This window comes from Theobroma cacao, chromosome 2 (assembly GCF_000208745.1).
Source record: "Theobroma cacao cultivar B97-61/B2 chromosome 2, Criollo_cocoa_genome_V2, whole genome shotgun sequence".
NCBI classification, from domain to species: Eukaryota; Viridiplantae; Streptophyta; class Magnoliopsida; order Malvales; family Malvaceae; genus Theobroma; species Theobroma cacao.
The window spans coordinates 10,550,829-10,566,284 of NC_030851.1; the positions used below are offsets into that span (position 1 = coordinate 10,550,829).

Sequence of the window (15,456 nt, forward strand, 5' to 3'; positions counted from 1 at the left end):
CACTTAGGTGATCTGATTCGCGATTCGGATAGATATACGCCAATTGCCATACATATCCACATTAGGACACTTGTGAAATGAACTTAATTTAATTAATTCCTATAGACATATAGTGAACTAATTAAGTTAGGTATTTGTACAAGCAACTCGACGGAGACTTGTTCATAGCTTTGGATTTTATGTTAGTAAAACCACCCAGGAAAAGTAAATAACAAGAAAAGTTGATTTCGGATGAAATGTTAAATGAACCCATAATCATACGTCTTTAATATACTATTTTTCTCAACTTATTTAGTTTATTAGTTAATTTAGTATTTATTTTAATTTTATTCTAATTAATTTTCTGTAAATTTTGATTATTTAAATAAGATTGATTTGTTATAAGATTTTAATAGTTAGTAAAAATTTAAAAACAAATCTCCGTGAGAATGATACTCTATTTGATCACTATATTACTTGTTTGATATGTATACTTGCGTATGCAAAATCGACAACATCAATTACCATCGTCATCTTTATTCCCTGAGATTAGTAAGGGTCTTATGTTGCTGAATTCATCTTTATACCCTGAGATTAGAAGCTTTGGACGTGATCCTAGCGTACACGCCATGGCTTCATTAAACATTTTGTTGATTCCGGATTTTGACATTAAACAACTTCCCAAATATTTCTGGCCGCTATTGTTGAGATCAGTCACCACCGTCATCTTTATACCCCGAGATTAGCAGGGGTCCTATGTTGCTGAACTCATCTTTATACCCCGAGATTAGAAGCTTTCAACGTGATCCTAGCGTACACGCCATGGCTTCATTAAACATTTTGTTGATTCCGGGTTTTGACATTTAACAACTTCCCAAATATTCCTGGCCATTATTGTTGAGATCAGTCACCATGTAATTTTATCTTTTTTACCTATGAACTGGTATATGACAACTCAGCTGGATTTGTCTTATTTTGCCAGCAAAGAGGTAGCTTTGTGTGAATTGTTTTCTAAACCAGGACAAAACTCTAATTAAACCCATTCCCGCAATGCTTCACAGTTCACCCATGATGAGTTTAGGGTGGATTCCAGTGGGACAAGGCTCCAGCCATCCACCACCCTTTTTTCATGGATTTTAAGTTAGAAAGCCGACATTGTACTATTGGGCATACTCATTTAGGTGTGTTCATCTCGCCATTTATACCACATTTGTGAACCAAGTTGTTTTGAAGGTTAGTACTGAGTACTACTTAACTCAAAAAGGCAAATAATTGAAATAAGATGACATAAAATTTAAAATTTTAATTCCATTACTTGCTAACATTTTCATTTTTACTTTCCTTTTATTATTATTTTTTTGCTTTAAAAAATAAATATTAATGAAAAACGAGTTGGGAATTAATTATTACTTAAAACCAAACAGTCATTAAAATTTATAATTATATGTTTTGGGAAAATAACATATTCCATTTTTTAATTTTTAATCATTATAATTGTTTTCTATTGTCTGATTTTGATTTATAATTCGATAGTAAAAATAATTAGCAAAAAGTCAAATAGTAATAAAAGTAATAATAACCAAACAAATAGTAATATTGCATGCATTATGCTAAATGCCATAACATAAACAACAACAACAACAACAACAAGAAATTAATTTCTCGTGCTATTCGGGATACGCCTCGATGATGGATGCAAAGGCAGGAATGTTGATGATTTTATAGCGAGGGAAGCCTCCTTCTTCCAAGATTTTCTTCCATTCGAGCTCGGTTCTCTCCTTCCCGCCAGAGGAGTGTGCGATCATTAGGAGATCGAATATGAACCCCATGTCATCAAACGGGTCCGTTCCATCTGGTTTCAGAACACATTCAACAATAATTACTTTTCCATTTTCTCTTGGTATTGCTTTCCTGCAGTTCCTTAAAATTTTGATGCAATCCTCATCGCCCCAATCATGCAATATCCACTGCACAAGACAAAAATTAGAACAGTGTCCACATCAGAATGGGCTTTATACTAATTCCGGCTTTCTCATGATTTCAAACCGTGTAGAACTTAGCTATAAAGGCATCCAAATTAAAATTCATGGCATGAATCTTCTACTACTGTTAAATTGATATTGATTGCCATGACAAGAAAACACTGTTAGTTTCTTGAAAAGGATTTGCAACCACAATGTTAGCTGTAACTTTTTCCCATTGCCCTCCACTTAGACAAAGAGCAAAGAAATGATAATTATAAAAAAAGCATGCTCACTAACTCCGGAGACTGCTTTAGAAAGGAAAAGATTTGATGTGATTTTGAGTTCAAATATCAAATTATCAAATCATGCCAATAGTTACGTCCTTTTGATTAGCCACTGGATCTAGAGTCGTCTTTGATACTAATATATAGTATTAGTATTTAAAAATAAACATAAACAAAAACAAAAACTCAAACTCACAGCAACATTTATTTCCAAGTTCTCCGACGGAACCAAAACGTATTTTATAAACTCTCTCCTCCGCATTAATTACGCAAAGACAGAACCCCCAACAGCACTATTTCTACTGTGATCTTTGGCAAAATTTCCTTCATATCTTTCTACAAAAAAAAAATGGATAATTAATTGGCTGAAATGTTTTTTGAAATCCGAAATATTCCTATTTTACATAGCTCAAATTTTCCATCAGAAAGAAAAGATGGAGATTATTTTGAGGCTTAAGTACTGATACTATTTGAACTTCGATACTCTGAACATTTAAATCCATGATTTAAGTACCTTCATCATGACTGCATCAGCATCTGGAATGGCATGGAACATGTCACCGCCAACGTGGCAGACCCCATGGTATGCCGGTGCCGTTGAGACTACATGAGGCAAATCGAAGTTCACTCCTTTGATGTGCGGATTTGCTTTCACAATCTCAGATATTAAGCCTCCGATCCCACCTCCAACGTCAACCAGTGATCCAATGCAGCTGAACCCTTCTTTGTACCCTGTCAGAATTGCCCTGGTCACAATCTTGGATGTACATGCCATGCCATCGTTAAAAAGCCTGTTGAATTCAGGATTCTCAGATGCAAAGTCCCATATCTCACGGCCATGAGCCTTCTTGAAAGCAATTCCACCTTCTTTCACACATTCGCTAAAGCAGTGCCAAGGAGCCATTTGCCATGGATGGTTCTCCATCAGTACCATGGGCGCCAGGGTTAGGTCCGAGTCATGTATAAGCCATGTAGACGAGAGAGTCAGGCCGTACAGAGGCTCTCCACCGTCTGATGGATTCTGGACGGAGAAAACCTTTCTACGGACGAGCAATCTCATGATGCGAGCAAGGTAGGAGTTATCCGGAGGAGGAGAGCCGCCAATGCATGAAGCTATTTGTGACAAAGTGATGGCGCCACCGTGAGAGTGTATTATATCAGCTATGCGGAGCTCCACAGCAGACTTAAGCGCCATGGAATCTGCAAAGCTAAACATGTATTGCCAAATCTCCGCTTGGCCTTGCAGCGTTGCCTCACCGAATTTGCTTGTTTCCATTATTTCTCTCTCTTGTTCCAGAGAATTGATTTGTCTTAATTCTCAGAAAACGATGGACAGGAAGAGAATAATGACGCTGGAGAAATGGCATAACAACTGAAGTTGCTATAGGAAGTAGGAAATACAAATTAGGACATACACTAATTAATAATCATAGGACGGAGAGAGTAGTTTTAATTTAAAACATTTTATTTACTCAAGTGATGAGTAGAATTTCTAATTTTTAATCTTTATAATTTTCAAATAAAGCAACTTTATTAGGCACAAGGTAAATGTTATATCCTATTATTCCTTTCTAAAAATTAAAAAAAAAAAAGAAACAGCTGTTGATGAATTTCACGGTTAACAAAATTGGATGACAAAGTACTATGATGATAAAGTCAGGTTTACTCCATTAAGATTTAGGATTTTACAAACACTGAAAAGGGTCAAAAATTTGGAAATGCAGCATCATGGTTAGTTTGAATAAATCTTGTGGACGCTGGATCCCAATCAATCTTTCAATGCCACAATATCTCTTACATACTCCACAGCATATCCAACCAAATCATGCAATGTGCCTGCCAATTATTTGCTTGTTAGAGCTACAGTAGTGAGTACGGCTTCTGAGATTTGTTGGCATTAATTAAGTGCTTCTGATCGGCGTAAAACTTCAAAAATAGAAAAAACTATTTTTTATTGAATAGTCCAACACGAAATCTTATCTTAAATACAGGATTATATTGCTGGAGGTTAGAGGCAGCCAAGCTTGCAGTTATGAATGAATATGTTCTGCTACCTGCAAATATTATTCAAACCTTTGTCAAAACTACAAGCAGATATCCTTTTTCTTTTTTTTTACCTTTGAGTCGTGGCAATTCTCTCTGTAAATGACTAGCAATTCACAGGTGGAGGGGAGGGGGGCTAGTAGGGGCTTTGCCCCTCCTAAAAATTTTGAAACTTTTATAACAATTCTTATTTTTTTAAAATTTTATAATTGGCCTTTTATAAAAATTTTATAACATATTTTCATTTTTTAAAATTGTATAATTTTGTTCTTACAATAATTTTATACTTTATTTTATAATTTTAATAACATACCAATATATCATTTGAATTTGTGTTTACCTTGTATTTTAAAGTGGAGTTATTAAAGATAACAAATGACCTCTCAAAAGCATTACAACTTAAGTCTCAAGATATAATAAATGCAATTCTTTTTAATATTGCTTCCTAAAATGCGTCTCCAACAATTGAGAGAAGATAGATGAGAACTTTTGCTTATGTCATTGAAGTTTTGTGAGAAATATGAAATTAAGATTCTTGACGTGGGGTTATATATAAATTAGGTAAAGGTCAACTTTAAAAGGATCATACCACAATTGAGCACCATTGTCAAGTTGATTTGTTTCTGATTCCTATTAACTCATTCTTGTAAGAATTGGATTCTACATTTTTCTTTTTTAAAAAGCAATTGGATTCTGATTTTAATGAGAATATGGTAGAATTGCTCACTCTTGGTACATTTTTGGACCCTTAGAATGATTTCAAATGGTTTGATGTTGAAAGTATTGGCAACCTGACAACTAAATATTACCTTCATGACTTTACTAAGCATGATATGTACAAAATCATGAAAGCTTAAGAGGAAACTTCTTTGTGGAAAGAATACTTTGTATTCACTGATCTATCTAAATGAAAACCATGATACAGAGTATTTATATACAAAAGAGTAAAGAAGAAAGGTTAAGTTGTTACAAAAGGAGGGAAAAGCTAACTGAAATTTGTTTTTAACAAATAACTAACTAGTTACCTAAGGTAAAACAGTAAAGTAAAAAATAAAATAAACTTAAATTATTTTGCACATGCTCTTATCATTAAAAGACATCTTCAAGTGTTCACTCCTTTCAATTTTCAAAAAAAAAATGTGTTCACTCCTTTCACATGATTTTATATACCAAGTTTTTGTTCTAGAATTCTTGACACTGCAACCAAGATCTTCGTTTTAGATTGATACTCCCCTTCAGGATGGATATTCATGGCGTAGCATGAATGTCATCAATATTCATCTTGTACAATAATTGATGATATGGTGTTGGTTGTAATGCTTTTGTCAACAAGTCTGCAATTTGTGATTCAGTAAGAATAAATATTGGTTCAACCAGTCCATTGAGTACCTTTTCCCTTATAAAATGGCAGTCCATTTTTGTGTTTTGTACACTCATCGAACACTGGATTGCAACACATATGAATGGTAGATTGATTATTGCAATAAAGCTTGATTGTAGTATTTTGTTTAATGCTTAAATTAGATAAGAAGTATTTTGACCATATGATTTCACAATATGCAGAAGCCATTGACCTGTACTTTGCTTCTGTTAAACTCCGAGCAACTACAAATTGCATTTTGGATTTTCAATTGACCAATAACTCTCCTAGAAACACACAATACCCTGTAACGGATTTTCTTGTATCAACATAACCTGCCCAATCACTATCTAACTAGTCTGATATGCTTAAATTCGAGTCTATCTTCATAAACAACCCTTGCCCTGGAGCTTACTTAAGACACTTCAATACTTTATAAGGTGCAGACAAATATTCTTGCTTTGTCTTGTCCATGAACTAAGACAACACTTGAACAACATTAGGAAATATCGAGTTTCGTGAATGTTAAGAATAAAAGTTTGCTTACCAACTGCTTTTATCTCGTTGGATTAACAACCTCCTTTCCATCAATGTCCTTGTTGAGCTTATGATTGTAATCTATAGGAGTAGTTACTGGCTTGGTACCAAGCATACCACATTCATCTAAAAGATCTAATGTATACTTCTTTTCACAAATCAAAATATTTTTTAGACCCCTAGTAATCTCGAGCCTTAGGAAATATTTCATTGTTCCTAGGTCTCTCAACTTGAACTGTGAACTCAAATACTTCTTCACTTGATCTGTTACTTAAGCATTAGTACTAGCAATTACTATGTCATCAACATATTAACAGAGCAATAAATTCCCCACTGATTGTTGTCATAGTAAACAAAGAGTAATATGCATATGATTGAATGAATCCATACTTGAGTAAAGAATCTATAAATTTCGAGTTCCATTGCCTTGAGGCTTGTTTCAAACCTTAAAGGGATTTATGTAACTTACACACTAACTTAAAACCAAATGGATACTCCCCATTGACAAAATAACTTGGAAAAAGTTCCATATAAACTACCACATCAAGGTCACCATTCAAGAATTCATTGCTGACATTTAATTGTCACAAAATCAACCTTTTATCAGCTATTAATGCCATGAAAACTCTAATAGTAGTTTATTTAGCAATAAGGTTGAATGTTTCATGATAATCAAACCCTTATACTTGATTGTAGCCTTTAGCTACCAATCTTGCTTTATATCTTTCCATAGTGCCATTTGCATTCATTTTAACCTTAAATACCCAATTACATCTAATTACATGAGAATCTGAACCTAAAGGTACAATACTCCATGTAGCATTATCTTCTAAAGCTTAAGTTCACATTACATTGCATCCTTCCAGTGAAAGTAATTAACAGCTTGATCATAGGTATTAAGTTCATAAGTTTTAGATAAATTGGCCATAAAGGCCTAATGTGAAAAAGACAATTGATGACAGGATAAAAATTTGGTTATGGGAGGAGATGTGATAAAATGAGAAGTAAAAGGTACATCAATTTGATAAGTTTAAAGTATCTTGGAACATGTCTAGGTCTACTACTTTCCCTAGGTAATGAAACAATGTCAATAGTATAACTAATTGATGCATAAACAAAACTTGGAGGACGATGTTCAATAATAGGTTCATTTGAATTTTGAGGTGTATAAATGAGTTCTAATAAAAAGTGAGTTTTAGATGATGAAATAAGTGTACAAGAAGATGATTTAAGAGAAAAATGAAGATTAGGTGTGAAATTCACAATATCAAGAGCTAAAATATCAAAATTAAAGTCATGCACACCAAGTGATTGTGAAAATGTATATTGATCTATGGTATTCTATGATGATTAGAAAGGAAAGATGTGTTCATGGAAAACTATATTCCTGGATATAAGAAACTTATTTGCACTGATGTCATACACTTTATACCCTTTAATGCCACTTAGATATCCCAAGAAGACACATTTGATTGCTGTTTTATCAAATTTTGTTCTATTTTATGTTAGAATAGATACAAAACATAAGGATACAAATACTTATAAACGATCATAATTAGGAGTCTTTGAATAAAATAGCTCATAAGGTGATTTATCATCTAAGACTTTAGTTGGCATTCTATTGATAATATGAGCTGCAGTAAGAACTGTTTCTCCCCAAAAAGACACAAGCAATGATGATTGAAATATTAAAGCTCTAGCAACTACAAGTAAGTACTTATGCTTTCTCTCAACAACTAATGAATAATACCATGTTTCTCATAAAAATCAGTAAGATTAAATTCTCCTCCACGATTTGTTCTAAAACATTTAACAAATGTTGAAAACTAATTTTTGGCATACTTGCAAAATAAAGGCAAAATTGATGATACATTAGACTTATTTCTCATTAAGAAACCCCATGTAAATTGTGAAAAGTCATCCACCAAAGTAATGAAATACCATTAACCTTTAATGGTTGGAACAACATAAGGTCCTCATACATCAGAATGAACAATTTCAAATGGAAAAGTTGTATTTTTTACATGAATAGAAATGATAGCTTTTTCATTTTTACAAAAAGACAGATTTCACAAACTAAGTCCTTTGAACAATCAATGTCAAGGCATTGTTCATGGATGACATTTGGGCTATTCAAAGGTATATGGCCTAACCTAAATGCCACAAATCAAATTGTTTATACACTCTTTTGCAAGAATTGGGAGAAAACTTTAAAGGAAATTATACAAGTTTATTAAAACTAAATTTGGAAAGAAATTGTTCATCTTGAAAGTCTTGCAAGAAGTACAAGCTGATGAAACTTTAGCAACACCAGTCACCATCCATGAGTGGAGATCCTAAATAACACATAGTTTATCAGTAAAGAAGACACAAGCTTTTTGACAAGAATTAAGTTTAGTCACTAAAACAAGGTTAAAGTGAAATAAGGGTGTGCACAGGACATTATCCAAAGTTAACAAAGAAGTCAATCTAACTGTTCCTATGTGTGTCACAATGGCTTTGACATTATTAGGTACATGAACATAACAGTTATTAACTAGTCTTATAGAACTAAAATTTGCCAAAGAGCATGTTATGTGATCAGTTGCACCAGTATTTATTATCCAAGAATTTTGTTTAACCATGCACTACTTGATATCTTTATATTTATGTGGAAGATTATTTGAAGTGTTAAAACAAGATAGGCCAGAAATAATACTTGGAAAGGCTGAGTTGACTAGAGATGGCTTTGTTTGTTGAGAATTTGATGAACCTTCATAGTAATCTTCACTATTTTGTACCACTCTCATTAAGAAGTGACATCAATTTTTGAACCTGATGCTTTATGAGTGATATCAGAGACATGGAGTTTGCACCAATAACCTTTTCATCTTTATCAGTTCTTCCATATGAGCTATTTCTAATAAAAGTAGAAACATTATTCATTGTTGATTTTCCTTTCTTGAAGTTTCCTTTTCCCATTCTGAATTTAAAGTCTTCGAGGAACCCTATTAATTTGTAAAACTTCTCCTTAACATGACTTTTCTTTCCACAGTGATTACAGATCAATTTAGCTTTAGTTTTCCTCTTATTATCCATAGTAGTTATCATGGTAGATGATTTTATTGTAGGATTAGATTGAACAGCAAACTTCTTTGAGATTTTTCCCTCAGAATCATATTGTAAACTTTGTCAAGCTTAGGAATTGGTTCCATTGAGATAATTTGAGACCTCAATGTAGAATATGACTTATTGAGTCAAATTTAAAAAACCTAAAAACCATTTTTTTTTTTTATATTGGTTTGAGTACTTGTTAAAACATGCAGGATTACATTTACCACATACGTAATGTGGTAGTGGCCTGAAATTTCTTAATTCTTCCTAAATGCCTTTTAACTTAATGAAATACAAATCCATTGTCCTAGTCCCTTTATTCACATTATCTAATGTGTATTGCAAGTTGCATACACGAATGTCATTAAGTTTTGCAAAATTTTGCTTTAGAGTATTCCATATTTCAGCTACATTGTCCATGTAGAAGACAATCAAGGCAATGGGAGGTGTAATTAAATCTAGAAGGCAAGCTACTATCAATTGTTACACCTTAACTAAGAACTAAAGAAAAGATGTCAAGGTAGGTTTAGGAATTGCCCCATCCAAAAATCCAACTTTTCATCTTTATCAGTTCTTGCATATGAGTTATTTCCAATAAAAGTAAAAACATTGTTCATTGGTGATTTTCCTTTCTTGAAGTTTCCCTTTCCCATTGTGAATTTAAAGTCTTTAGGGAACCTTATTAATTTGTAAAACTTCTCCTTAACATGACCTTTCTTTCCACAGTGATTACAGATTAATTTAGCTTTAGCTTTCTTCTTATTATCCATAGTAGTTATCATGGTAGATGATTCTATTATAGGATTAGACTGAACAAGTAGACTTCTCTGAGATTTTTCCCCTAGAATCATGTTGTAAACTTTGTCAAGCTTAAGAATTGATTCCATTGAGATAATTTGAGACCTCAATGTAGAATATGACTTGTTGAGTCCATTTAAAAACTTAAAAACCATATTTTTTTTATTTTGGTTTGAGTACTTGTTAAAGCATGGAAGATTACATTTACCACATTCGTAATGTGATAGTGGCTTGAAATTTTTTAATTCTTCCCAAATCCCTTTTAACTTAATGATATACAAATCCATTGTCCTAGTCCCTTGATTCACATTATCTAATGTGTATTGCAAGTTGCATACACGAGTGTCATTAAGTTCTATAAAATTTTACTTTAAAGTATTCCATATTTTAGCTGCATTGTCCATACAGAAGACAGTCAAGGCAATGGGAGGTGTAATTAAATCTAGAAGCCAAGCTACTATCAATTGTTACACCTTAACTAGGAACTAAAGAAAGGATCTGTCAAGCTAGGTTTAGGAATTGCCTCATCCAGAAATCCAACTTTACATCTTATGGATAAAGCTAGTATGAAAGATCGGCTCAAGTTATGTAATTGCTGTAGTTAAATTTGAGGTTATAACAACTGATCTATGGTTATCACTATGATGCATATAGAAAGGAGATTGAAGGTCCTTCAAATGCGAATTAGAAGACTTAGGGTTTGAACAATTAACATCCATGGCAGAATATGACTTATTGAGTCCATTTAAAACTTGAAAACCATATCGTTTTTATATTGTTTTGAGTACTTGTTAAAACAAGCAGGATTACATTGACCACATTCATAATGTGGCAGTGGCCTAAAGTTTCTTAATTCCTCCTAAATCCCCTTTTAACTCTATGAAATATGAGTCCATTATCCTAGTCCCTTGAATCACATTACCTAATGTGTATTGCAAGTTGCATACACAAGTGTCATCAGATTGTGCAAAATTTTGCTTTAGACTATTCCATATTTCAGCTACATTGTCCATGTAGAAGACAATCAAGGCAAAGAGAGGTGTAATTGAATTTAGAAGCCAAGCTACTATTAAATTGTTACACCTTAACCAGGAACTAAAAAAAGGATCTATCAAGCTAGGTTTAGGAATTACCACATCCAGAAATTCAACTTTATTTCCTATGGATAAAGCTAGTAGGAAAGATCGGCTCCAAGCTGTGTAAATGCTGTAGGTAAGTTTAAGGTTAACAAAAACCGATCCATGGTTATCACTATGATGTATGTAGAAAGGAGATTGATGGTGCTCTAAATACGAATTAAAAAACTTAAGGTTTTAAGAATTAACATCCATGGTTTGTGAATCCTCAACCATGAACAAATTTCCAGAAACTTAATCCTCAAATCAGTAATCACTAGATCAAGATTCTAGTAAAATGAAATATTCAACAGAAACTTCAAGTAAATTTTTAGTTCTTTATCGATCCAAGATCTAAAACTTCAATCAGAAAAACTGTGAAAGGAGAATTACCACAAATTTAGAAAACAGGATGAATCGACTGCAAACCTTGGAAAATTTGAAGAAGATTCACTATCAAGAATCTCTATCTTAACCTACTCTGATACCATGTACAAAATCATGAAAGCTTAAGAGGAAACTTCTTTGTGGCAAGAATACTTTGTATTCACTAATCTATATAAATGAAAATCACAATACAAAGTATTTATGTACAGAAAAGAAAAGAAAGAAAGTGAAGCTGTTACAAAATGAGGGAAAAGCTAACTGAAATTTATTTTTAACAACTAACTAACTAGTTACCTAAGGTAAAACAATAAAGTAAAAAATAAAACAAACTTAAATTATTCTACACATGCTCTTATCATTAAGAGATATATGACCTTCACATGTTCACTCTTTTCACTTTAATTTTATAAACCAACTCTTTGTTCCAAACTTCTTGAGACTGCAACCAAGATCTTCATATCAAATTGATATGATAAAATGCATCAATTAGATCTATTCAAGTTTAAAATTTTTCATAATCAGGCTTTAGAAAATGTATTTACACTTTCTGAGGTATGTCAAATTTTAAAGAAGATGAGAATATCAAAAGTTTACTTCCTTGTTGACAGATTATGTCACAACCAGGAACTCCCATTGAGCCCGTGACAACTGTCGCGACATCCCGATAGACATTCATTACTCAGAATGTCAATCGAAACCTCGCAAGGCTTAACATCAGTTTTTCTCGCTTCCCCTGTGAGTATTAGTTACTAACATCATGTTTGGAGAGATTATAAACTATTTTCAAATAAAAACAATAGAAAAATAATTTTTTCTCATAGGGGCATTTTGGTAATTTTTTCTCAAAAATCTTGAAATTTGCTAAAAATGTAATATGTGAGTACAAAACACATAATTCATAATCAAAAATAAGTTTAAACATCTAAAACCTTCATTTAAAATGAAATTATGATTATTTGGATATAATAAAAAAATAAAAAAAATATTTAATAAAATATTCTATTTTCTTATAAAATAATATTTTTAGAGTTATACGTAAATAATTTTTTTTTTGCAGCGTAAAAGCAAAATAGATTCATAGATACGGTAATACAGTAAGTCAGAGTATTTAATTTAATTTACAATAACCAGTAGGCCCCCGAATAACCAAAAGTAAAGGAGACTGTGAACTTACAGTTTGGAAGATGTAAACCCAATGGTAGCCTTGGTGAAATCAGCTATCTACAGCCTATTATGAGCCTGAAATGGGTGGAAATGAAGGTGCTAAGATTATATAATCCCAGTGAGTAAACAAATACCATATAAAATATTTAAAGCTGAGTAAATGGAGACAGATTAAAATAGATCATCATATTGTAATTTATCACCTTTCAACTCATTTTAACCAAATAAAATCAATTCATATAAATCAAGTAATCAATATGGCTTATGAATTTCTTAAAACTTTGGCTCGTGCCAAAATCATTCTCATACTCAATTATCAGGGATACCTTGGCTTGGGGCTATCCCAACCGAGTCTGCCCAGGCTGTTAAAAATTTCGTATACACATAAACATATTTTTATTTTGAAAACATAGTTGATCCTTGGCGTTGGCTGAGTTCACCCTCACGTGGTGGTTTGGCGTGAAGTGAACTCTGAAAGTGTACCTCGGGAGTTACCCTACACACCTCTCAGACCAAGGTAAGAATATAACAGGGTTACCATGCCCCTCTAATAGGTTGGTCCACGAAACCCGCCCACTGCAGCAAACTAAACCCACCAATTCAATAAAATCTCAACCGCATGACAAGGCAATTATATCACAATCCAGCCTCTCAAGGCTAAATACACAGTTCATATATTTTTAGCACATTTACCAATTCAGTCATTCATGCAAATATTGTCATAAGCCATTCGATTCAAACCATGAATTTACAGCACATGAAAATAATCTCCAATTACTCTATTTTCAAAACCATCATTCAATCTCAAGACAATTTTATAAAATCATTTTCATTAAATCTCATTTTGCTTATAAAACATAAAAATTTACCATTTAAACTCATTTTCCATAAAATCACAAAATCGAATAAAACCACTTTAGATAATTAAGACGATAGTAAGGTTACTCACTATTTCGGGAGTCGAATTTCGAGTACTCTGATTCTTGATCCTTGGGTTCTATCTCTTTACTTTTGCCAGAATGCTCACCACCTAGACATAATGCACAATAAGCCATTTACTACATTTGTGCTAAATTGTTATAAAACCAGTTCAGGCTTTACACTAATGTATGAAATGGGATGTGAAATACTCGAGTAACTATCTAAATACAGTGTTCAATATAAATTCAATTATGTCCCTAAATAAAATGATATTGGCCTAATTCGATTTATCACCCGATTAATTGGCCAATACGTCCAATTCAACTCCAAATAATTCTATTTTTCTCTCAATACTCCAAATCATCAAACACAAATTAAATAACTTGAAATATGGCAAAATCATCCTCACATTTTCTCTTGGAAAATTCGATCATAGTGGGTGCATCAATACTATGATTTTTCCTACTTGATTCTAACACCATAAATCACTAATTCCTAACCAAATCACTTGAATAAAATCAAAATCATCATCAATATTCCACATGGAGAATTCGGCCAATGATGGGTGATGGGAGAAAATGAAATTTTCTAGTTGGCTTTTCATGCTACACATCACTAACTAACTAAAAACACTAAATTATCTTAAAACCTAACCAAATCAAGCATCAAAACCTCTCTCTAAGTGTTCAGCTAGCAAGATACCTATCATGAAATCATGTGATTCAACCATGGAAAATGCAAAAGAATGCATGAAAAAGGTAGATCACAAGTCAAAATCAAGAAATTTTACCTTTGATTGCTTGATTACTTGAAATCCACCAAATTTTCTCTTGAATTTTCACCCTAAGGTTCTTGTTCTTTCTTTTCTTCCTTTGTTCTTCCTTTGGCTGACCATATGAAGAGAAATGAGCTGATTTTGTGCTAATTTATAAGGAAAATAATAAATGGATGAGAATTTGACACATGTCACCATTCCATTGGTCCATGTGTCATACTTACCCATTAAGCAATCTCTCTCCACCACTTAAATTTTCTCAATTATCCATGATAATATTGGGTAAAATGCATGTGCTGGACAAGTGTTGGGTGGTGTAAAATTACAATTTTGCCCTTGGGGTGGCAAAATGACTATTTTTCTCTTATGCTCGAAAAATGCCAGAATTAAAATTCTTCACTTCTCAAACTCAAATTATGTTCTAAATAATCAATCTTGATCAAAAACGTCTTCCAACATTCCAATTTTAACCTCGGGTGGCAAAATGACCAATTTGCCCCTAGATCATGACAATTTCAATTTGACTCCAAATCGGTCCTCGAACTCTGAATCACAATTTTAAGTCATTATGGGGTTTTAAAATTCTCAATTTCATTTTAAAATCTCTATTTGGAGTAGTTAGAGGCTTAAGTCAACTTAATTATACCATTTGGTACATTGTCGTCCTTTAACGATTTTTGAGATACCCAAATAAGCAAACATGCATTCTTATGTAAGATTGGCATAATAAACATATTGTAGAGCTGAGCTTGACCGATTGATCCAACTTGTCATGAATTTTCTAGTTTTCACTACAACACCAAAGCATGTATTTTTTATTATGAAACTCATTAAGAACGAGACTTGTAAAAGAATGTCAAATCACTTTTTTAAAAATTCATTAATCAGTCTCATTGAAAAGAAAATCATTCAAAGCTTTGACATTGATTCAGCAATAAATACCTTCAACTTTATGAAAGATTATCAAGCTCAATTAAAAGTGTCCAATCTTAGTATGCAATAGTTGTTAAAAAATGTCTTTATTTTATACTTAACT

General features: G+C 32.6%; 1 protein-coding gene and 1 long non-coding RNA gene across 2 annotated transcripts; both read right to left on the reverse strand.

Annotated features, from left to right (window-relative positions):
* Positions 1,575–3,645, reverse strand: LOC18608674 ((R,S)-reticuline 7-O-methyltransferase). Its single transcript, XM_007043481.2, has 2 exons — positions 2,742–3,645; positions 1,575–1,946 (listed from the first exon to the last, which is right to left on the reverse strand). The coding sequence occupies exons 1-2, from the start codon at positions 3,501–3,503 to the stop codon at positions 1,647–1,649; spliced, it is 1,062 nt and encodes a 353-aa protein (XP_007043543.1). The 5' UTR covers positions 3,504–3,645; the 3' UTR covers positions 1,575–1,646.
* Positions 8,071–13,713, reverse strand: LOC108660775. Its single transcript, XR_001926459.1, has 3 exons — positions 13,674–13,713; positions 12,735–12,799; positions 8,071–8,503 (listed from the first exon to the last, which is right to left on the reverse strand). It is a non-coding gene; the product is annotated as an uncharacterized LOC108660775 (long non-coding RNA).